Source organism: Barbus barbus, assembly GCF_936440315.1.
Source record: "Barbus barbus genome assembly, chromosome: 48".
NCBI classification, from domain to species: Eukaryota; Metazoa; Chordata; class Actinopteri; order Cypriniformes; family Cyprinidae; genus Barbus; species Barbus barbus.
Genome location: NC_136726.1, coordinates 10,830,595 through 10,849,763, shown reverse-complemented (window position 1 = coordinate 10,849,763; position 19,169 = coordinate 10,830,595). Strand labels below are relative to the sequence as shown.

The window sequence follows — 19,169 nt, the reverse complement described above, 5'->3', positions numbered from 1 at the left end:
TCCATTGGTGAGCAAGTGATGTAATGCTAAATTTCTCAAAATCTGTTCCTACGAAGACTAACTAATCTATATCAAGGATGGCCTGAGTAAATTTTCAGCAAATTTTCATTTTGGATGAACTGTTGCTTTAATGTAAAATCATATAATTGTTATTGTATTATATAATTTACTACCATTAGGCTGTAATAAACATATTGATTTGCAGCACAAATAATTTTATGTTAGGTATTCTCCCACTTATTTACCCCTCAGGAAATTGCTTACTTCTGCATTTAAAAGTAAGGTGAATATTGATATATTTTAATTATGTCATTACAATTCATATGAATAAATTAAACGTAATTATTGTGACTGTATCAAAATGTTAAAATCGTTTGTCAGCCCTAATTTGCATTTCTAGAATTCGTACATCATCTCGAGCACATGGCTTCAGTAACACTGTCACAGGAGAGAATCACAAGGTCGCGTCCTTGAAAATCCAATGCACTCAGTTCTCCCATTTATTGAGCCTTGATTCCAGCGTAGCTCCAGTGGGGAACTGTGATAGCATCGTTCACTTCCCTGAGACAGTAGTGGATCACTGTCCTGCTCTCCATCCCCCACTAAACTGCACTGTTTAACCCCTATCAGTATCATCGCGAAACAGAGAGCATCTAATCTGTATGTTTCGCTCACCAGAGAGGTATTCTCCTCCGTGTGGTGGAACCAAGCAGAGATGTCTTATGAACACCAAAGGCTGAAATGATGTTTATTATACTTTGTCTCCGCACTGAAGCTGGTGCTTCGTAAGAATTCCACTCATAGCGGCTTGATGTCAGCGAGCCCTGCTGGCGAATCAAAGCCTGGCTAAGCCTCACCCTATTTGCATACAAATTGACCAGCTGATCCCTGCCACTCTGACAATGCAGCCAAGGTACACCCAGACTGCAAGCCCTGCTAATTACAGCGTGATCCCGTTATATTAATGCCAAATGGATCCCTAGACTGGAATGAAACCTGATTTCCCCCTTATTGTTGGCCCTTGTGAAACTTTGGAAAGTTACCCAGTATGTTATGAATTTTAATTGCGCATCAGGACTTGCTACATCCGACCGGCTCCTGCACATAAGATGATAAGTTTTTATTTAGGTCCGTGCTGTTTTTTGTTTAGTTTTTTTCCCATTTTCTCTTAGTAGCTACCCTTCTCCCGGAGGAATATTCAGGGTATTTTCAATGCGTCTTTTCGCTATCCAAATGAATTAAATAAATAAAATGAATAAATTATGAACGTTTGACTTTTGGTTTTTAATAACGTGCAATGCAGTGCTTGGATGTCCAATTACACACTGACCCCTAGCGGTCTGTTTAAAACCTCAACTTATTAAATTATCTTTAGCTCTCAAGGGTTTTAATATAACCGCTAATGGACTACAGACCTCGAAGGCAAATCATAGCTTTCTAATTCAAGCCATTAAATGTGTGTAATGCTAAGCACGTAGAATACATTCAGTATATTTTTTTCTAAAATTATTTAGCATCAGGAGTTATTTATAAGTTTAAACGGAGCAATGACATTGGACAGACCTAATTATAGAGATTCTGTATTTTTAATATAGTTATATTTGCATTTGACAATATATGAAAACAAACGGTGAACAAAACGATATGCTGTTTAATCGTTTTCAACAAGAAAAACAACAAAGATTAAAACGTACAGGGAAAAATAATGGAATTCCATAATATCTCAGGATACAAAAAGGTCACATACAGTACAGTGCTGATGAAAATAATTTTCCTGTGGGATGAAAAGGGATTGATGGGAGTTTAAGCAAGTGACCGACACTGCAGGTCTATTTTTGGGACTTGAATATCTTCATTGGAGGCTGAACAGCTGACAAAATGTTTGCATGTGAAAACATACTGGGGGTTAGGGGTGTGGGGTACAGTTCATGAGGTTGAGCTCAAGGCACCACAACAATGCGCATGGTGTTGGTGTAGCCAGATCCTGGACGCCAGCCTGTGACAACGATGATAACGTCACCAGACTTGAAGTACTTCCGGGTTTTGCCTGAAAATTAAAATGGAGGATTTAAAGAAGAACTCAAGTACAAAGCTGAATGGTTTTAGTGCCTGATATATGATTATCAAACAGTCTTGATCACATCTAAACCCACGTTTACATTAAAAGCAGGGTAGGTGATTTGGTTCAAAAACATTTTTTGTTATGCTGGTTGAAGGTCTCTTCACATCCCGATAGCAATCACTACGTTAAGTGGTCTAAATGTATTTATATGTATTTAAATTGTCTGTGGAAGGCATAGGACCATAAAATATTTGTCCAATCATAGCCCTCGGTATGAGGAGAGGCTTTGGAGAGTGATTTGCAAGCAGGGTGAGATCTTATGCTTTCAAAGCTAGCTTACTAGGGATGTAACTATTACTATTTATATCTAAATTAGACTGTATAATTTCGAAATTTGAAGCAAAAACAGAATGGTTTGACTTCAGTTTTGTGAAACTATACATAAAAAATATCTGTATAAAACAGAAACAGCAGACGAGTTGAATGAGACGCAGATTCACTCTCTGCCAGCAGGTGGCACTTAAAGCGTTTCCTTGGTTTCCGCTGTAGACAAAGCAGTGCTGCACTGCACTGCACTGCAATAACTTCAACATGCATTATACAGAGGCAAGATGAAAAGAAAAAATACCATCTAAACTTTTCTAAAGACAGTATGTTCCCATCAGACATACATTCATATAAACTCCTACCCCTAATTGAATCGCGATTTGTTTAGAATCTCAACCGATTTGAATCGTCACATATTTGAATCGATTTTCAACCGGCTCACGGTTAATCGTTACATCCCTATAGCTTACTATTGCTAGCCTCTCCGAAATCACCTACCCTACCTTTAACTTGATGTTAAATTACAGTTTGTGACTTTTAAAACACACGTTAGCTTTTAGTCCTAGCACCTTTAAAGCTAAAGCTTCAAAAGCTTTCAAAAGACTGAAATTTTTGTATGCGGTTTTTTTCATATTCGTAATCCTAAAAATTTGTCACGCACAGAAACTTTCCACACCGAGTCCAATGCATTAATTAATACGTTGCAGAAAAACTCGTAAAACAGTACTAAATGGTGTCTTCAAGCAGTGAGGATGATTTTGTTGTCCTCTCGCTTCTTAAAAAGAGTAAAAAAAAAAAAAAAAAAGGAAACACTGGGTCCATCCAATCCTGAGAACCCAATCAGAATTTTTTTATGACGGATGAAAGTTTTGGAGGCAGTGTGTAAACATGATTGACACAACGTGAGGTCGGATGAAAATTTCGCACTCAGTGTGCAATGGCATTAAGGCTCTTCACATCAAGAATGATAACTAAACAGATAACAATAACGATAACTATATTATCGCATGCTGCAGTTATGTTGTAAAGTTAGTGGATTCTGATTGGCTGTCAAAGTTTTATCACCTGGATAAAATCATTCTCGAAGTGATTCCAATGATATCATCCCTCTGTCGTTATCGTTATAGTCGTGATGTGGACTTCACTATTTATTTAGAATTAGAATTATTCTTAAAACTTTATAGTTATAGTTGTAATTATTGTTCTTGGAGTGAATAATCCTTTAAGGCCTGTTTACACCAAAAATTATAACTATAAAGACAACTGTATTAGCGTCCAAACCAACTTTATGTTTATTATAAGTGTGCGCGACTACTGATATGTAAACTACTGATTATTGGCTACTGACTTTTTTTTTTTTAAATTGACCAAGTAAAGTGATCAAGTGGCTTCCTGTAGCAGCCACCAGCATCCTTTTAAAAGGTAAGCTGCTCTGTAAATGACTTTAACTAAATCAATGTGCATCTGTTAGTGTCACACCAAATGAAGTGCTACATTTCTCTGGATGTTTCATTACCAATCTCCAGGGTGAAGCTGACACGTAGATCCACATCCTCAGCCCATACATCATTAGCAGGTTTGGTGTAGAGGATGGGGATGACGCCGCGATACAGGTGCAGCTGCCGGGCTGCCTGGCCGTTACGGGTCACGGCCATGATAGGAGCACGTGGCCTGTATCTGGACAGCAGCTGGGCAGACCTGAGGAGACAAAGACAGGGTGACACAAAAAATTAAGACAGAATTATTATAGGTCGACAAAATATTAGTAATTCATTATTATAGAAATAATATTAATGATAATAGTTAATTGATTATTAATATTAATATTAATCATTATAATTAGTAATGGATAAGATGGCACTAATGTTACCTAGAATTTTCATTGCTAATAGAACATGACTGTTTTGTTTTCATGCAGCATGTATTTTAATAGTTTAATATGTAACAATATACATGTCAGGCTTGTGTTTGCTGTGTCTTGTGTTTTGTTCCCCACATGCCCATATTTAGTCCTTCCTGTTTCCTGTCCTCGTTTAGTTTGATTATCAGTTAATTTATGTTATGTTCAGCATTTATAGTGTGTTCTGCCCTGTGTTTCCTGTCCAGTATTGAATTGTCTTCACCCCGCTCTACATGTGTGTTCCTGGCTATCTTGTCAAATAAAGACTGTGAATGTGAATCTCCCACGTCTCAGCGCTCCTTCGTCTCCTCGTTCACACACTGTAGCAGCTGGTGCGTGACAATATATTTATAAATATATATATACATATAAAAAATATATATTTAAAAGCAACCACATTCATAATTATTATTATTATTGTTAGAAAATATTATTAGGTAATAATAATTATTATAATTGTTGTTGTTGTTATTCATAAAAATATTATAATTAATGTTATATTAATATCTCCACTGCTAGTAAAACATGACAGTTTTATTTTCACAAAGCATGTAAAAAACATTTTAGCTAGCTAAAACATGTTTTATTGATTTCATGAAGCATGTATTTTAATAGTTTAATATGTAACACATTATAAACTATATATTTAAAAACAACCACAATAATAACTGTTGATTATAATAATAATTATTATTATTATTATTATTATTAATATCCTTATATTAATATTTTGATTGCTAGTAAAACATGACTTTTGTTTTCATAAAGAATGTATAAACAAATATATATACATTTATATTTATATATACATACACATACACATACATACACACACACACACACAGGTGCATCTAAAAAAAACTGAATATCATGAAAGTTCTTTTTTTGTAACTTATTTCAAAAAGTGAAACATTCATATATTCTAGATTCATTACATGTAAAGTAAAACATTTCAAAAGTTTCTCTAATTTTGATTATTAGAGCTTACAGCTCATGAGTAAAAAATCCAGTATCTCAAAATATTAGAATATTTCCTAAGATCAATAAAAAAAAAAGGATTTGCAAAACAATTTTCATTTTTGAACAGATAAAATGCAAATGATGGGTATGAAATTGTATCTGCTCTGGTTGGAGTCAGCCGGAAAAACACACTCCTGAATACAAGCCCCAGTGAGGGTGCACTTTTGCCTCTGCAACCTACTGTTGGACAAGTGAATAAGGAGTTTAAATTAGCCTATGAAATGTCAAGGTTCAGGCCTGCAAAGGTCAGACTGTCTCGCTCGGGCGCAATGAGATGCATTTCGATCAGCCAAATGGCAAAACGGATAATATATGTGAGTAAACGAGAGACAGCGAGTAAAAGAACTCAACACAAATTATAAAATTAAGAGTTAAATATATTCTAAACTGGCATAAGAATTTGTGCATCTTACAATGCATGCATATGTTTTACAATGTCATGTGCACGACACGGAGTAGAGGTCACTGTACCTAATATTAGAACCGTGTGTGTGTGTATGTTTGTGTAAATGCCACTGTAAGCCTTTAGGGTTATTGAGAGCATCTCTGACCTGCCAGTCTTGGTGAGCACAATGATGGCACTGGCACAGCACTTGAAGGAAGCTTCCACTGCACCAATGGCCACGGACTCAGTGGGGTCACGGGTCAGATGGGTGGTACGGCGAAGCTCTTCAAATAACTGCCTGTGGAACATAGCGGCCTCGGCTTCACGGGCGATCTAATACAACGTGAAGAAATGACACAAATGAGGAGACAAAAACCTTATTATTTTATTGCCATTGTATAAATCACATTATTACCATGTGAAACCATCACTGGTATCCTGGTACCACCAGAGCACTTATTTTGATGGAGTTCTATTCAGTTTGACAATGATAAAAAACCTTTGCTGATAAATTAGATAAGAAACCTTTGGTAGTGAGAGAAGTAGTGCTGCATTTCCTCAAAAGCATGTGAGAAATCATCACAACACCAGCCCAACAGGCAATCTTAACTAAATGGCACAGAAACAAGCACGTTAAAGCACAGAACTTGCAAGGCTAACATACCCTTGTAAAAAAATAATTGAACTTAAAGGAATCGTTTAAAATGAATGAAAATTTACTCACCCTCAGGCCATCCAAGATGTAGATGAGTTTTAGTTCTTCATTGGAACCGTTTGAGAAATTTAGCATCACTTGCTCACCTCTGCAGTGAATGGGTGCCGTTAGAATGAGAGTCCAAACAGCTGATATAAACATCACAATAATCCACAAGTAATTCACATGACTCCAGTCCATCAATTAATGTTTCGTAAAGTTAAAAGCTGCATGTTAGTAAAAAAAAAAAAAAAGAAAAAAAAAAGAAAAGAAAAGGCATTTTAATTTAAACCATTGTTTCTGGCCAAAATACTAGTCCATATTTCATAATCGCGCTTCCTCCAGTGAAAATGTCCATCCCCTGTCATCCTCTCGCATCAAAATTAACAGATATTTGCTTAAGACTGTTTTGGAATATTTTCACTTGCAAACAACGCTTGATCTGTGCATATTTCTCTCCTGATTCAGACGAGATGACTTTTCACTGGAGAAAGTAATGTTATGAATAGAGGACTCTTTTAACCAAAAGCAACGGTTTGAAATAAAAAAATGCATTTGATGGATTTGGACAACTTTTCAGTTTTCAAGACTTTAATTCACTGGAGTCATGTGGATTACTTGTGGATTTTTGTGACGTTTTTATCAGCTGTTTGGACTCTCATTCTGACGGCACCCATTGGTGCAGAGGATCCATTGGTGAGCAAGAGATGTAATGCTAAACTTCTTCAAATCTGTATATTATTAATTATTGAGTATATATAAAGTGTATTATTTTCATAATAAATGTATGCTAAAGTATACTTTTTCACAAGGGTTACAGTTAATTGCACATGTAGACAGTACAGTTACAGCTACAGCATTAGCATTTAGATAGTGTTTAGTTTTGCTAGATTTGCTTTTGGAGTTAAGAGGTTTAGGGTGAGATTACATGAATGTTCAGTTTAGCAAGATACATTTACAGTGTATTATTAACATATTAGCATTAGTACACTTATCAGGCTCTGGTCAGGTAAAGCCAGAAGGTGGCGCTCTTGATGGTACAGTACCTGGTGCTGCGTGCGCACAGACTCTAGAGGGTATTCACCCTTTGCGGTCTCCCCGCTCAGCATAATACAGTCGGCGCCATCGAGCACGGCATTGGCCACGTCGCTGCTCTCGGCACGGGTGGGGCGGGGCTTCTTGATCATGCTCTCCAGCATCTGTCAGTCAAAGAGACAGTCAGATTTTGCTGGCTGAACTGAGCCGGCTCACTCGCTTCTGCATGGTGTCTGTCCTAACCTGTGTAGCGCAGATGATTGGTTTGCCAATTCTGTTACAGCGACCAATCATCATCTTCTGAGCCAGGAACACCTTCTCAGTTGGGATCTCAATACCCAGATCTCCACGGGCAACCATGATACCATCGCTAGCCTCCAGGATCTCATCAAACCTACACAAATAAAGAAATAAAGAAATGCAAATAAAGAAGTAATCAGAGCAACAAACTCAATCTACAAACACACAGTAAGGAATGCCCACTTTGAAATAAATTCCAATTAATATACTGTGCACATACAATATATTATGTTGCATTATACTTATACATACACAGGCACACATTTTTCATGTTTTTTAAAGAAGTCTCTTATGCTATCCAATGCTGCATTTATTTGATCAAAAATACAGTAAAAACTGTAATATTGTGACATTATTACTATTTAAAATAACTGTTCAATTTTTAAATGTTTACATTGAAATTTCAACAGTCATTACTCCATTCTTCAGTGTCACATGATCCTTTTGAAATTTGGTACACAAGAAACATTTCTTATTATCTTCCGAAAACAGTTGTTTCAACTTAATATTTTTGTGGAAACTCTGTGATATATTTTCTTTTAGGATTCTTTGAATAGAAAGTTCAGAAGAACAGAATTTATTTTACATATAAATCTTTTGTAACATTATAAATGTCTTTGTCACTTTTGAATGACAATTGAATGCATTCTTGCTGAAAAAAATCTTACTGACCCTAAACTTTTGAAAGGATATTTCTACATTGAAAATATTTTTTTATTAATTTTTAATTTATATATTTCAATATAGTTTTTTTATATATATAATAAAAAATCGTATGAAATGTAATAATGATTATTATTATATAATCACTTTATTTATATTAACAAGTATTATATTATCACTCACTTGCGCACACCCTCGTGGTTCTCCAGCTTGCTGATGATCTTGATGTCTTTGCCTTTCTCTCCGAGCACCTTCCTGACAGCATGCACGTCATCAGCTTTGCGGATAAAGGAGGCAAAAACCATGTCAACGCCCTGCTCCACACCAAACTGAAGGTCCTGAATGTCCTTCTCAGACACTGCGGGCAAGTCAACTTTGGCCCCGGGCAGGTTCACGCCTTTCTTGCTGCCCAACATGCCTCCATTCTCAATCTCGCAGTTTAGGAAATCAGAACCTGGAACATTCAACAACGTTAAAACAACACAGTCCTGATGTGATGTTTCAAAGGCTTGAAAATACTATGTGGTTATGATAGGAGAGATTCACTGAACTTGAACTTGGAACTCACCAATTTCCTTAACTTTGAGTGAAATAAGACCGTCGTCTACGTAAACATGGCTGCCCTGCTGCACCACCTTTGTGATGTTCTTGTAGTCCAGCCACAGAACCTTGTCATCGCAATTGTCCATTAAGCTGTCATCTAGAGTAAGCTTGATCATGTTACCCTTGACAAGCTTGACCTCCTCAGTGCCACTCTGAAGAAACCACATACATAGATGAGGTCTGAAACAAGAGTTTCAAATATTGAGAAGAACATCAAAAAATGAGCCGCTATACTTACGCCTTTAATAAGTCCAGTCCTGATCTCAGGGCCTTTGGTATCCAGAGCAATGGCCACTGGGCGGTACTCAATGCTACCAGCTCCAAAACTCTCAATGGCTTCACGAACATTCTTGATGGTGTCAGCATGGTACTGCATTAAAAAGGTTATTTACAGTAAAAATGAGTGTCAAATATTTTAAATATTTACTATAAGTGAGCATAAGATGACAGAAAATGTCATCTAAAAGTACAAATAAGGAAAAGAAGTATGAAAAAGAAGTAAATAAACAGTGGCCAATACTGATAAGTGAAATTAGCGCGTTAACACAGGCGATGAATTTTTCCAGTTTAACGGCGTTAAAAATATCTAATGCAGTTAACGCAGGGGTGGGGCTAGGGTTGGCCACCCCAATCACAACTGCTGCTTCTGTCTCTTTTTTCTTGACAAGAATTGCATTTATTTAAATGCAGAGCATCTTTACAACCACATCAAACAGGAGACTTTTCAGACATGCTACACTTTGCCTCAGCGCCAGGCGCGAGTCAAACGAGTGTGGAAAACGGTATAGATGACGAGGCGCTTCAGTAGAGCATCAGTGAACTGCGGTCAAAAGAGATGTTGTCAGGCCATATGTCAGTAAAAACTAATCTTCCTGTCCTGTCAGTCGTTATACTGTGCTCGTAGCGCATGCTCTTTAATTGCACGTACAAATACGGCGGTGTGCTCTGTCTGTCGCCTGTATCATGTCATAATAAAACGCAAATGAAACTATGGCTGCATCCGAAAACTGAAAAATCACGTCCGAATCCAAAGTTAGCTTATGAGATACCTTCATCTGATTGATTTTTGAAGGCAGCATAGATGTATCCTTCGCTGCCTTTGATATCCCACAATCCTGTGCGTTCCATTCTGTGAAGGTTGACCTAAAAATAAAGATGGCATCTGAAAGTTGTGTTTGGTTGTCAGTTTGTGTGTAAATGTATATTTCTGATTAACTTTTTGCACTTTTGATGTTATTTCTAGTGAGAAATTAGTATTATAGTAATTCAATATTTGTTTAGTTATCAGCAAAACTCATTCTATTTTGTTGTAGATCATTAAACCGCTATGCTGCCTCAGAAGCCCGTCCGTTTCGTGAGGTGCCTTCGTGCAGAAACGCTGCCTGCAAAGTCATTGCCTCATAAGGCATCGAGGCAGCAAGTCAGCTGCCTAAGTTTTCGGATGCAGCCTATGAGCATGCGAGTCAGATGAGCATCACGATCAGCAGCGGCAGCTCTTAAAGTAATAGCAGCCAAATAACCTAATAACCAGCTGCTGTGATGTCTGTTAATCAAAGAACAAAAAAAAGAGGAAATCAATCACTTTTGTAGCTTTAAGGATTCATCTATATTTAATTTGATTCAATTTCTGTATATTTCCTACTTGCTGAAGGACACAATAAATATGACATTTATTATAATGGGTTTATGTGAAGATTGTATTAGTTCACTAAAATTAAAGTTATTTTTTAAAGTCTAATAAATGTTAAAATCGATAGCTCTCAATTACACTGTAATGTTGATTGGCTATAGTTAATTTTTAAATATTGGGAAAAAAATAATAATTTCCTATAGACATCAGTAGTAGTACTGGTATCAGTCAGCCATAAAAAATATGTAATTAGTTATTTTTTTAAATCGATTGACAGATACTACAGTCGACTTATGACTAATTATATTATGTATTATATCTTGCAATTCTGAGATTTAATCTTGCAATTCTGTCTCTGGTATGGAATAAAAAGTTAAAAAGGTAATTCCAACTTTTTATTTCAACTCCTCTCAGATTTAGAAAAAAAGGTCAGTGTTACGAAGACATTGTCGGTGCATTCCAAACGGGATATATCGGCCTCCAAAGGGCACCGAAGGGCCGCCATATTGAAGGGTCGTTCCAAACCGAAGTGCTCAGAATTAGCCACTACAAAGGGCCCTTCAGAATGAAGGATTTCGAAGGGTACAACTGATGGACACTTCGGGCCCCCATGATCCTTTGCGCTGATTCTTTGCATGATGACCAGGGGCATCATGCACTCATTATTTTTGAGGGGGCACAAGTGGGGTGGGGGGTTGTCATGTGACACACTGCAACCACAATAGCACTTATGTTTTATTTATTTTTCTCCTTTTCATTCAAAACATTCCCAAACACATTAACTATATAATGAAATATCTCGATTCTCACCTTTATAGATTATTATGGTCAAAGTAGCCTAATTATGTAGTCTATTAACTATGCATAAAAACCTGTCTGTTTACTTAAGTAACAGATATGGGTGTCATGCTATAACATACTTTTAATACGACTGACTTTATATTTAATGTGAATATTAAAAACATTGTAAGTTAGGCTGCTTATCATAACACTTTCATTGTACAGAAAGAGAGCAAAGAACATTTACTTTATCAAATAACATTTTCACTGGCAGTCTAGATTTCAAGCACTCTCAAAAACTCCCATTAAAATCACTGAAGCTGTTTGCATTATGAAATGAATATCTTACTTACAGATTCATACACACATCTGCACTTTGTTATTTCTAACGAAAGAATTCGCCTGTCAGCGAGCAAGTGAAGACAACACCGGCATTTTAGCGATGACTCATCTGAACGCCTCTGATTGGTCATTGCGTTCATAAGCTCAACAGCATCGTGTCTGATTGGTTATAATGCGCAGTGCTGGAAAAACGCGTCTGTATCTGGCTCAGCGCCAGGCAGCGAACGCAGATTTTAATTTAGCAACTGATGATATATCAAATATAGAAAATATTATTCTGCTATTTTTTGTCTTTTGTGAAGTGACATACTGCCAAGTGATAAAGAAATGATCAGTCTATAATTTTAATGGTAGGTTTATTTGAACAGTGAGAGACAGAATAACAAAAACGTTTCTTGTAGTTGGCCACCAGGTTTGCACACATCTCAGGAGGGATTTTGTCCCACTCCTCTTTGCAGATCCTCTCCAAGTCATTAAGGATTGGAGGCTGACGTTTGGCAACTCGAACCTTCAGCTCCCTCCATGGATTTTCTATGGGATTAAGGTCTGGAGACTGGCTAGGCCACTCCAGGACCTTAATGTGCTTCTTCTTGAGCCACTCCTTTGTTGCCTTGGCTGTGTGTTTTGGGTCATTGTCATGCTGGAATACCCATCCACGACCCATTTTAAATGCCCTGGCCCTGACGGTACATGGCCCCGTCCATCGTCCCTTTGATGCGATGCAGTTGTCCTGTCCCTTTAGCAGAAATACACCCCCAAAGCATATTGTTTTCACCTCCATGCTTGACGTGGGGATGGTGTTCTTGGGGTCATAGGCAGCATTCCTCCTCCTCCAAACACAGCGAGTTGAGTTGATGCCAAAGAGCTGGATTTTGGTCTCATCTGACCACAACACTTTCACCCAGTTTTCCTCTGAATCTTTGGCAAACTTCAGATGGACCTGTACATGTGCTTTCTTGAGTAGGGGGACCTTGCGGGCACTGCAGGATTTCAGTCCTTCACGGCGTAGTGTGTTACCAATTGTTTTCTTGATGACTATGGTCCCAGCTGCCTTGAGATCATTGACAAGATCCTCCCGTGTAGTTCTGGGCTGATTCCTCACCGTTCTCATGATCATTGAAACTCCACGAGGTGAGATCCTGCATGGAGCCCCAGTCCGAGGGAGATTGATAGTAATTTTGTGCTTCTTCCATTTGCGAATAATCGCACCAACTGTTGTCACCTTCCCACCAAGCTGCTTGGCGATGGTCTTGTAGCCCATTCCAGCCTTGTGTGGGTCTACAATCTTGTCCCTGACATCCTTGGACAGCTCTTTGGTCTTGGCCATGGTGGAGAGTTTGGAATTTGATTGACAGGTGTATTTTATACAGGTAACAAGCTGAGATTAGGAGTTATCCCTTTAAGAGAGTGCTCCTAATATCAGCTCCTTAAATGTATAAAAGACACCAGGGAGCCAGAAATCTTGCTGATTGATCAAAATCAGCAGGGGATCAAATAATATTTTTCTATATATTGCTAAGAAATGCAAGATATAAAGTCTTAATTATGAGATGTGAAATATAATTTCAGAATTGTAATATATACAAGCAGACAACCAAGCTTCCATTATATTATATTATATTATATTATATTATGTCTTATAACAAAACTAGCCATAAGGGTCGATTTTTCCTTAAATTGTGATTTATACATCACCTTATAGCCGAATAAATAAGCTTTCCATTGATGTATGGTTTGTTTGAATAGGACAATATTTGTCTAGATACAACTATTTGAAAATCTGGAATCTGAGGGTGTAAAAAAAATCAAAATATTGAGAAAATCGCCTTTAAAGTTGTCCAAATGAAGTTCTTAGCAATGCATATTACTAATCAAAAATGAAGTTTTTATGTATTTATGGTAGGAAATTTACAAAACATCTTCATGGAACTTGATCTTGACTTAATATCCTAATGATTTTTGGCATAAACAAAAAATCGATAATTTTGACCCATTCAATGTATTGTTGTCTATTGCTACAAATATATCTGTGCTACTTAAGACTGGTTTTGTGGTCCAGGGTCACATAATATATTATATTGGCTCTGATATCTCCAAGCAACCCAACTTCATCATGTCATTTATATATGGCACCATTTTTGTCCTTTAGAAACATTAAAAACTCTTTTTAGACAATTTGTTCTTCTTTGTTCTGCTTGTACGCTGATTCTTGTTCTCAGAAGGAAGTTTTATCGATTGGCAGCATGAGCTCTGAGACCTGTAAAACTCTACTGAACATGATGTTACAAAATAAAAAGAGCAAAGCGAACATGTCTTTTTTGCTGTAAAGTCTACAGCTCAGTGTCTCTGTCCTGTGAGCTCAATTGCAGGCTCGAGGCAGAGACAGAGGTGTATATATAGAATCAGGGAGAGACAGGTTATGTTTCCAGTGACCCACAGAAACATTTGACTGCTTCTGATCTCAAACTGTTAGTTTCAGTGAATTAATATGATTTTGGTTGTCGTCTCTCTGATTACAGACTGTGTGTAAGCAAATAACAAGACAGTCACTTCACAACCATATCACAACATGTATAAGTGTCAATAATATAACAATGCTATATTAAAAATAAAAAATTATTTAAAATTCATAAGTAACAAATACAATTTAGAGTGAAATGATACAAAAGGATAGTGTTGTATTGTGAATGATTATGAATTTCAGATACAAATGGATAAATATTAAATAAAAAAATGAAATCTCAGGTTAAATATGGTAAATTTACAGTGATTCCAGGTCCAAGTATGATATTAGTATCAACAAATGTTAAAATAAAAACTTATATTAATGTAAGTATTAACATTTAATAATTATTAAGATGATAAATATAATGATAAAATAAAGAAATATTTTAATGTAAATAAACGTTAAAATATATGCAAGTTATAGCATGTATAGTATATATTATTAATTAAAATTAAAATATTAAAATATTAATTTATTTTATATTGAAGTAGAAATAGATAGTAGAATAGATAAATTAAGTTTTGTTAAACTAACAAGATTAAGAATTCCATGAACTTTTAATAAATACCTCGCAATGTGCAAACTGTAAATGGCATATTTTTTATGTAAATAAGGAGAAAATAAAATAAAAGATTTAAACACACACAGACATATAGTAAATTATTTGTAAGTTTTTAAATTACGTTTCACTAAACTAAACAGATAAATAAATAAATCCATAAAATCCAAAAAATACCGGAACCAAAATGAGTTTTTCATGTTTTTAATTTAATAAATTGTATAGTATTGATTTTACTTTTTTTTACGAATATTTAATATTTAAATTTTCTATTTTTAAAATGGTTTTTAAAAGAAGTTACCACATGAAGATGCTTAGTAATGCTCACTAGAACTCTCAATGAACTCTGTGCTAATATTTACTCGTCATATACTAGAAGCAACTTTATTAAAGACGAACATTAGCTATTGACCTTCTCAATCCCCCAGCCACAAATATCTACTGCCTCACTTCATGATCGTATGCTGCAGTAATCTGTGGCAATGGTGCCATGCAAAAAAAGGTAAAAAGCCATGACTTTTAAAGGGGAGAGGTCAGCGCAGTCTAAACTCACCCTCTGCCTCAGCCCAAGATGACTCTACTCAACATATCGACCAGACAGATCAGAGCGGCTAACAAGATCAGCTTACAACTTCTGACATTTGAAGAGGCACGAGAGAAATGCCACAATAATGGAGGATCTGCGATTGTACGAAAGTCAAGGCTGGCTAAGAGGATGAAGGCTTTTTGAACAACTTTTATTACAAGATTTTTAGACTGCTTGATGATATAACAATACATGTCTGGATCATTTCAGTGGAGGCTAACGGAAAATATTCCATAATAAGGGAGGCGATCATGTACCTCGTGAGTTCCATGGGAGAAGTTCATACGTGCAACGTTCATGCCGGACTTGATCATCTCCTTCAGGGTCTCCACAGATCGGGAGGCAGGTCCTGGATTAAGATAAAACACAATATTGAAAACATTTTGAGGCACAATTTGCATTAAAGGAATAATTCACCCAAAAATGAAAATTTGCTGAAAATGTACTCACCCTCAGGCCATCCAAGATGTATTTGAGTTTGTTTCTTCATTGGAACAGATATGGAGAAATGCCTTGCTCACCAGTGGATCCTCTGCAGTGAATGGGTGCCGTCAGAATGAGAGTCCATAAAGCTGATAAAACATCACAACAATTCACAAGTAATTCACACAACTCCAGTCCATCAGTAAATGTCTTGTGAACTGATAAATTGTTTTTAATAAACGAATCCATCAAGACGTTTTTAACTTCAAACTGTTGCTTCCAGTTGAAATATGAGCCCTCTATTTATAATAATGCTTTCTTCAGTGAAAAAGCCTGAAATCAGCAGAGAAATATGCACAGATCAAGCAATATGTCGTTGGATTTTGATGTAATAGGAGCCTTTTTTACTGGAGGAAGTATTATTATGGATTATGGACTCATTTTTTTTAACAAAAGCGAAGGTTTAAAGTTCATTTGTTATTTATAAACACAGTTTGTCACTTTACAAGACATTAACTGATGGACTGGAGTCGTGTGGATTACTTGTAGATTGCTGTGTATGTATTTATCAGCTGTTTGGACTCTCATTCTGACGGCACCCATTCACTGCAGAGGATCCATTGGTGAGCAAGTGATGTTATGCTAATTTCTATAAATCTTTTACAATGAAGAAACAAACTCATTTACATCTTGGTCTAACGATGAGTAAATGTTCAGCAAATTTTCATTTTTGGGTGAACTATTCCTTTAAGTTCCTTACGTAGTTCACTGACCGAGCGTGCAGACGATGCCTGTGTTGCGAGACACTGTAGGCTCAGAGTCGATGTCCAGCAGACACAGGTGCTCCAGGAAGGTTTCTGCCATAGCAGCATGCATCTGCTGTGTCTGAATGAAGGCAGAGCCCGTAGTCTTCGTCTGAGACATGGCTGGAGCTGTGTCTGCGACTGCTAGAAAAGTCCTGGAAGAAATATGGACAAAGCACCTTTGACTTTCTTTTCTGTACGCAAAAGGACAGGATATCAAAGATTTTACTCCATAATTTCATACAAGACTGCCCTTGTGAAAAAGAAATACACTTTGCCATACTTTTAAAGAGCATTTATTATGGAAACAAAATACTTTAAAAGAATCTACTTAAGTGCAAAATTAATGTAATGTTTTCGACACTTAAATGCATGTTAATTACAATTAAATGAAAATGTATTATAGTTTAAATGTATATTAAATGCAAGTGATTTAACTTAGTGCTTTTTAGACCCGCTTAAGCAATTTATTTTGCATTTGAAATATGGTTAAAGTGAACTGCTGAATATACTGACAAGCAATTATTGTAAACTTACATATAATTTCATTTCTATTAAATCTTGTATGTAATAAATTCGAACACATTTTGTAATTACACATTTGTAAAGATAAAGTTGCACTTAAGTATATTTAATATAACTTAACTTTAAATATAAAATCAAATAACACACTAAAGTTCAAATCAAGTATTACAGGTGTTTAGTATGTTAGTCAATGAATTAAAATTAGTTTACCTCTTTAAAGCACAATAAAATGATTAAAAAGTACTTTAACGCAAAGCTAAAATTAATGACATTATTGCAAAGTATTTTTTCTAAGTCTACTTGTGTTTAGAAACAGTCATGAAAGTGCTATATCATTTAGTACACTTAAGTGGCCTTTTCATTCATTTTATATTATCTGCAAGTACATTTTAATATAATTTTACTTTTAGTACACTACAAGTGCTATACATATGCAATTAAGCACAGTTCCTTTTCACAAGGTTGAACAAAGCAAGATATTCACAGAATAATGACTTAAATTTCATTCAGATGCTTGCACAAAGCTATCATATGGTTTAAGGTGGTTCAAAAGAGTAAATGAGAGCCAGTGGCAGCAATGTCTGAGCCAGAAAGGAAGAGTGTGTTTAAATGCATGACTGCACACACACATTCCAGCAAACTGTGATCTCAGGGTAAAAAAACTACTTGTCAAAGTAATAAAACATAGTGTATAAATATAATAATAATTATAAATATCATGTCAATAAACACCAAAATATGTTAAAGTTTTAACCAAACTGATTTAAGTCAATGAATTAATATGTAAATTATTAATTACTTTCAGCTCCAGTTTTCACCAGAAAATGGCAGGTTGACTTTTTTTAATTACGTGGACAAAAAAATATGTATTCCTTATCATTTTTAAGGTCCAAATATACGTTTATTTTATTAGCAAAAAGGTCTCCAAACATCTAAAGCGTGCTTTCAGTTCGTAATAGGTATCTATTTTGATCTGCCCTGTTTAAATGATCTGTTGAATTCAGTGCCTCCTACCTCAGAAGATGAACGCCTGCAGGAACCTCTGATCTCTTCCTCCGCCACCGTCTGAACTTATCCAGTCTGAACTGACCGGCACTACTTCCCACAGCTCAGCGTGTTCCTCCGACAGGTCTGTATAGTTCAGTATTTTGAATTGAGTGCAAAGTATTACATTAATAATATTAATACTATGATATATTGATAATATTGATATATTTATGACATATTGTGGGGACTATTTCACTTGGCGCGAACGTTTTTTTTAACCTTAGTTTATAGTAATAGGAACTTGATACTGTCATCGTTTCACTTTGGGATTTAATAAACAAAAAACGCGTTACAAACATTTTCTTGATTTCCATGTAATATTTCAATTTGTCATTCTATTTGATTTTCATTGCTAATTTAAGTATTTTACTATACTATTTCACCCTTCACTGTTTACAGTAGGCCTACATGACTTTACCCAACACCCTCACCACTCCTTCATGTCATTTCATAAATACCAGCCATTACAGTCATCTGGAGTACTAATAATAGCTCAAGGCCTACAGCTGAAACTTTGATGCCCATGATAGAGGAGCTGCTTGTTTGATTTGTTGCCTATTCTGTATGCCATTTCCACAGAGTAGGAAAGGTCAGATCATCTGACGCTTTGCATATATATCCAAATAATGTTTGTCATAATTAATCAGTCATTAAATTCACTACACATATTTACTCTTCAGTGTGCAAACTAGTGTAAAACTTTTTGAAGGTCATACCTCCATTTCCATCCTCTGGTACAGTATGTTCTCCATGTCAAAGGGCACATCTCAAGGAAACCCTTGACAAGTGACATACAAAAAGCTAAGCTCTTAAAATACATCTGGCTGGAATGGACACCTTATAGGTATGGGTTTGCTTTATCATATCATATCACACATTGATCTGAATTACAGCTTTAAAGCATCTGCTGTTAACATGAATATTACATAATGTATTTTTAATTTCAATCTCTTTGATGCATTCATGTAATAATATAGTC

The 19,169-nt window shown here is 35.9% G+C and overlaps 1 protein-coding gene across 1 annotated transcript; it reads right to left on the bottom strand.

Annotated features, from left to right (window-relative positions):
• Nucleotides 1–1,558: 1,558 nt before the first annotated feature.
• On the bottom strand, nt 1,559–18,246 carry LOC306866444 (pyruvate kinase PKM-like). The gene is made up of 11 exons (XM_079411663.1): nt 18,158–18,246; nt 16,589–16,773; nt 15,650–15,741; nt 9,228–9,359; nt 8,955–9,141; nt 8,570–8,840; nt 7,667–7,817; nt 7,435–7,587; nt 5,861–6,027; nt 3,906–4,087; nt 1,559–2,047 (listed from the first exon to the last, which is right to left on the bottom strand). Exons 2-11 carry the CDS (start codon nt 16,737–16,739, stop codon nt 1,941–1,943), a joined length of 1,593 nt encoding a protein of 530 aa, XP_079267789.1. The 5' UTR covers nt 16,740–16,773; nt 18,158–18,246; the 3' UTR covers nt 1,559–1,940.
• Nucleotides 18,247–19,169: the final 923 nt, after the last annotated feature.

Bases quoted from the DNA above. Each gene is read 5' to 3' on its own strand.
- LOC306866444 (XM_079411663.1), bottom strand. From the start codon at position 16,739: ATGTCTCAGACGAAGACTACGGGCTCTGCCTTCATTCAGACACAGCAG. The intron at 9,360-15,649 runs GTACATGATCGC...TTTTTAATGCAG, and splicing joins TCTCCCATGGAACTCACGAG to TACCATGCTGACACCATCAA. The intron at 8,841-8,954 runs GTGAGTTCCAAG...TGAATGTTCCAG, and splicing joins ACTCAAAGTTAAGGAAATTG to GTTCTGATTTCCTAAACTGC.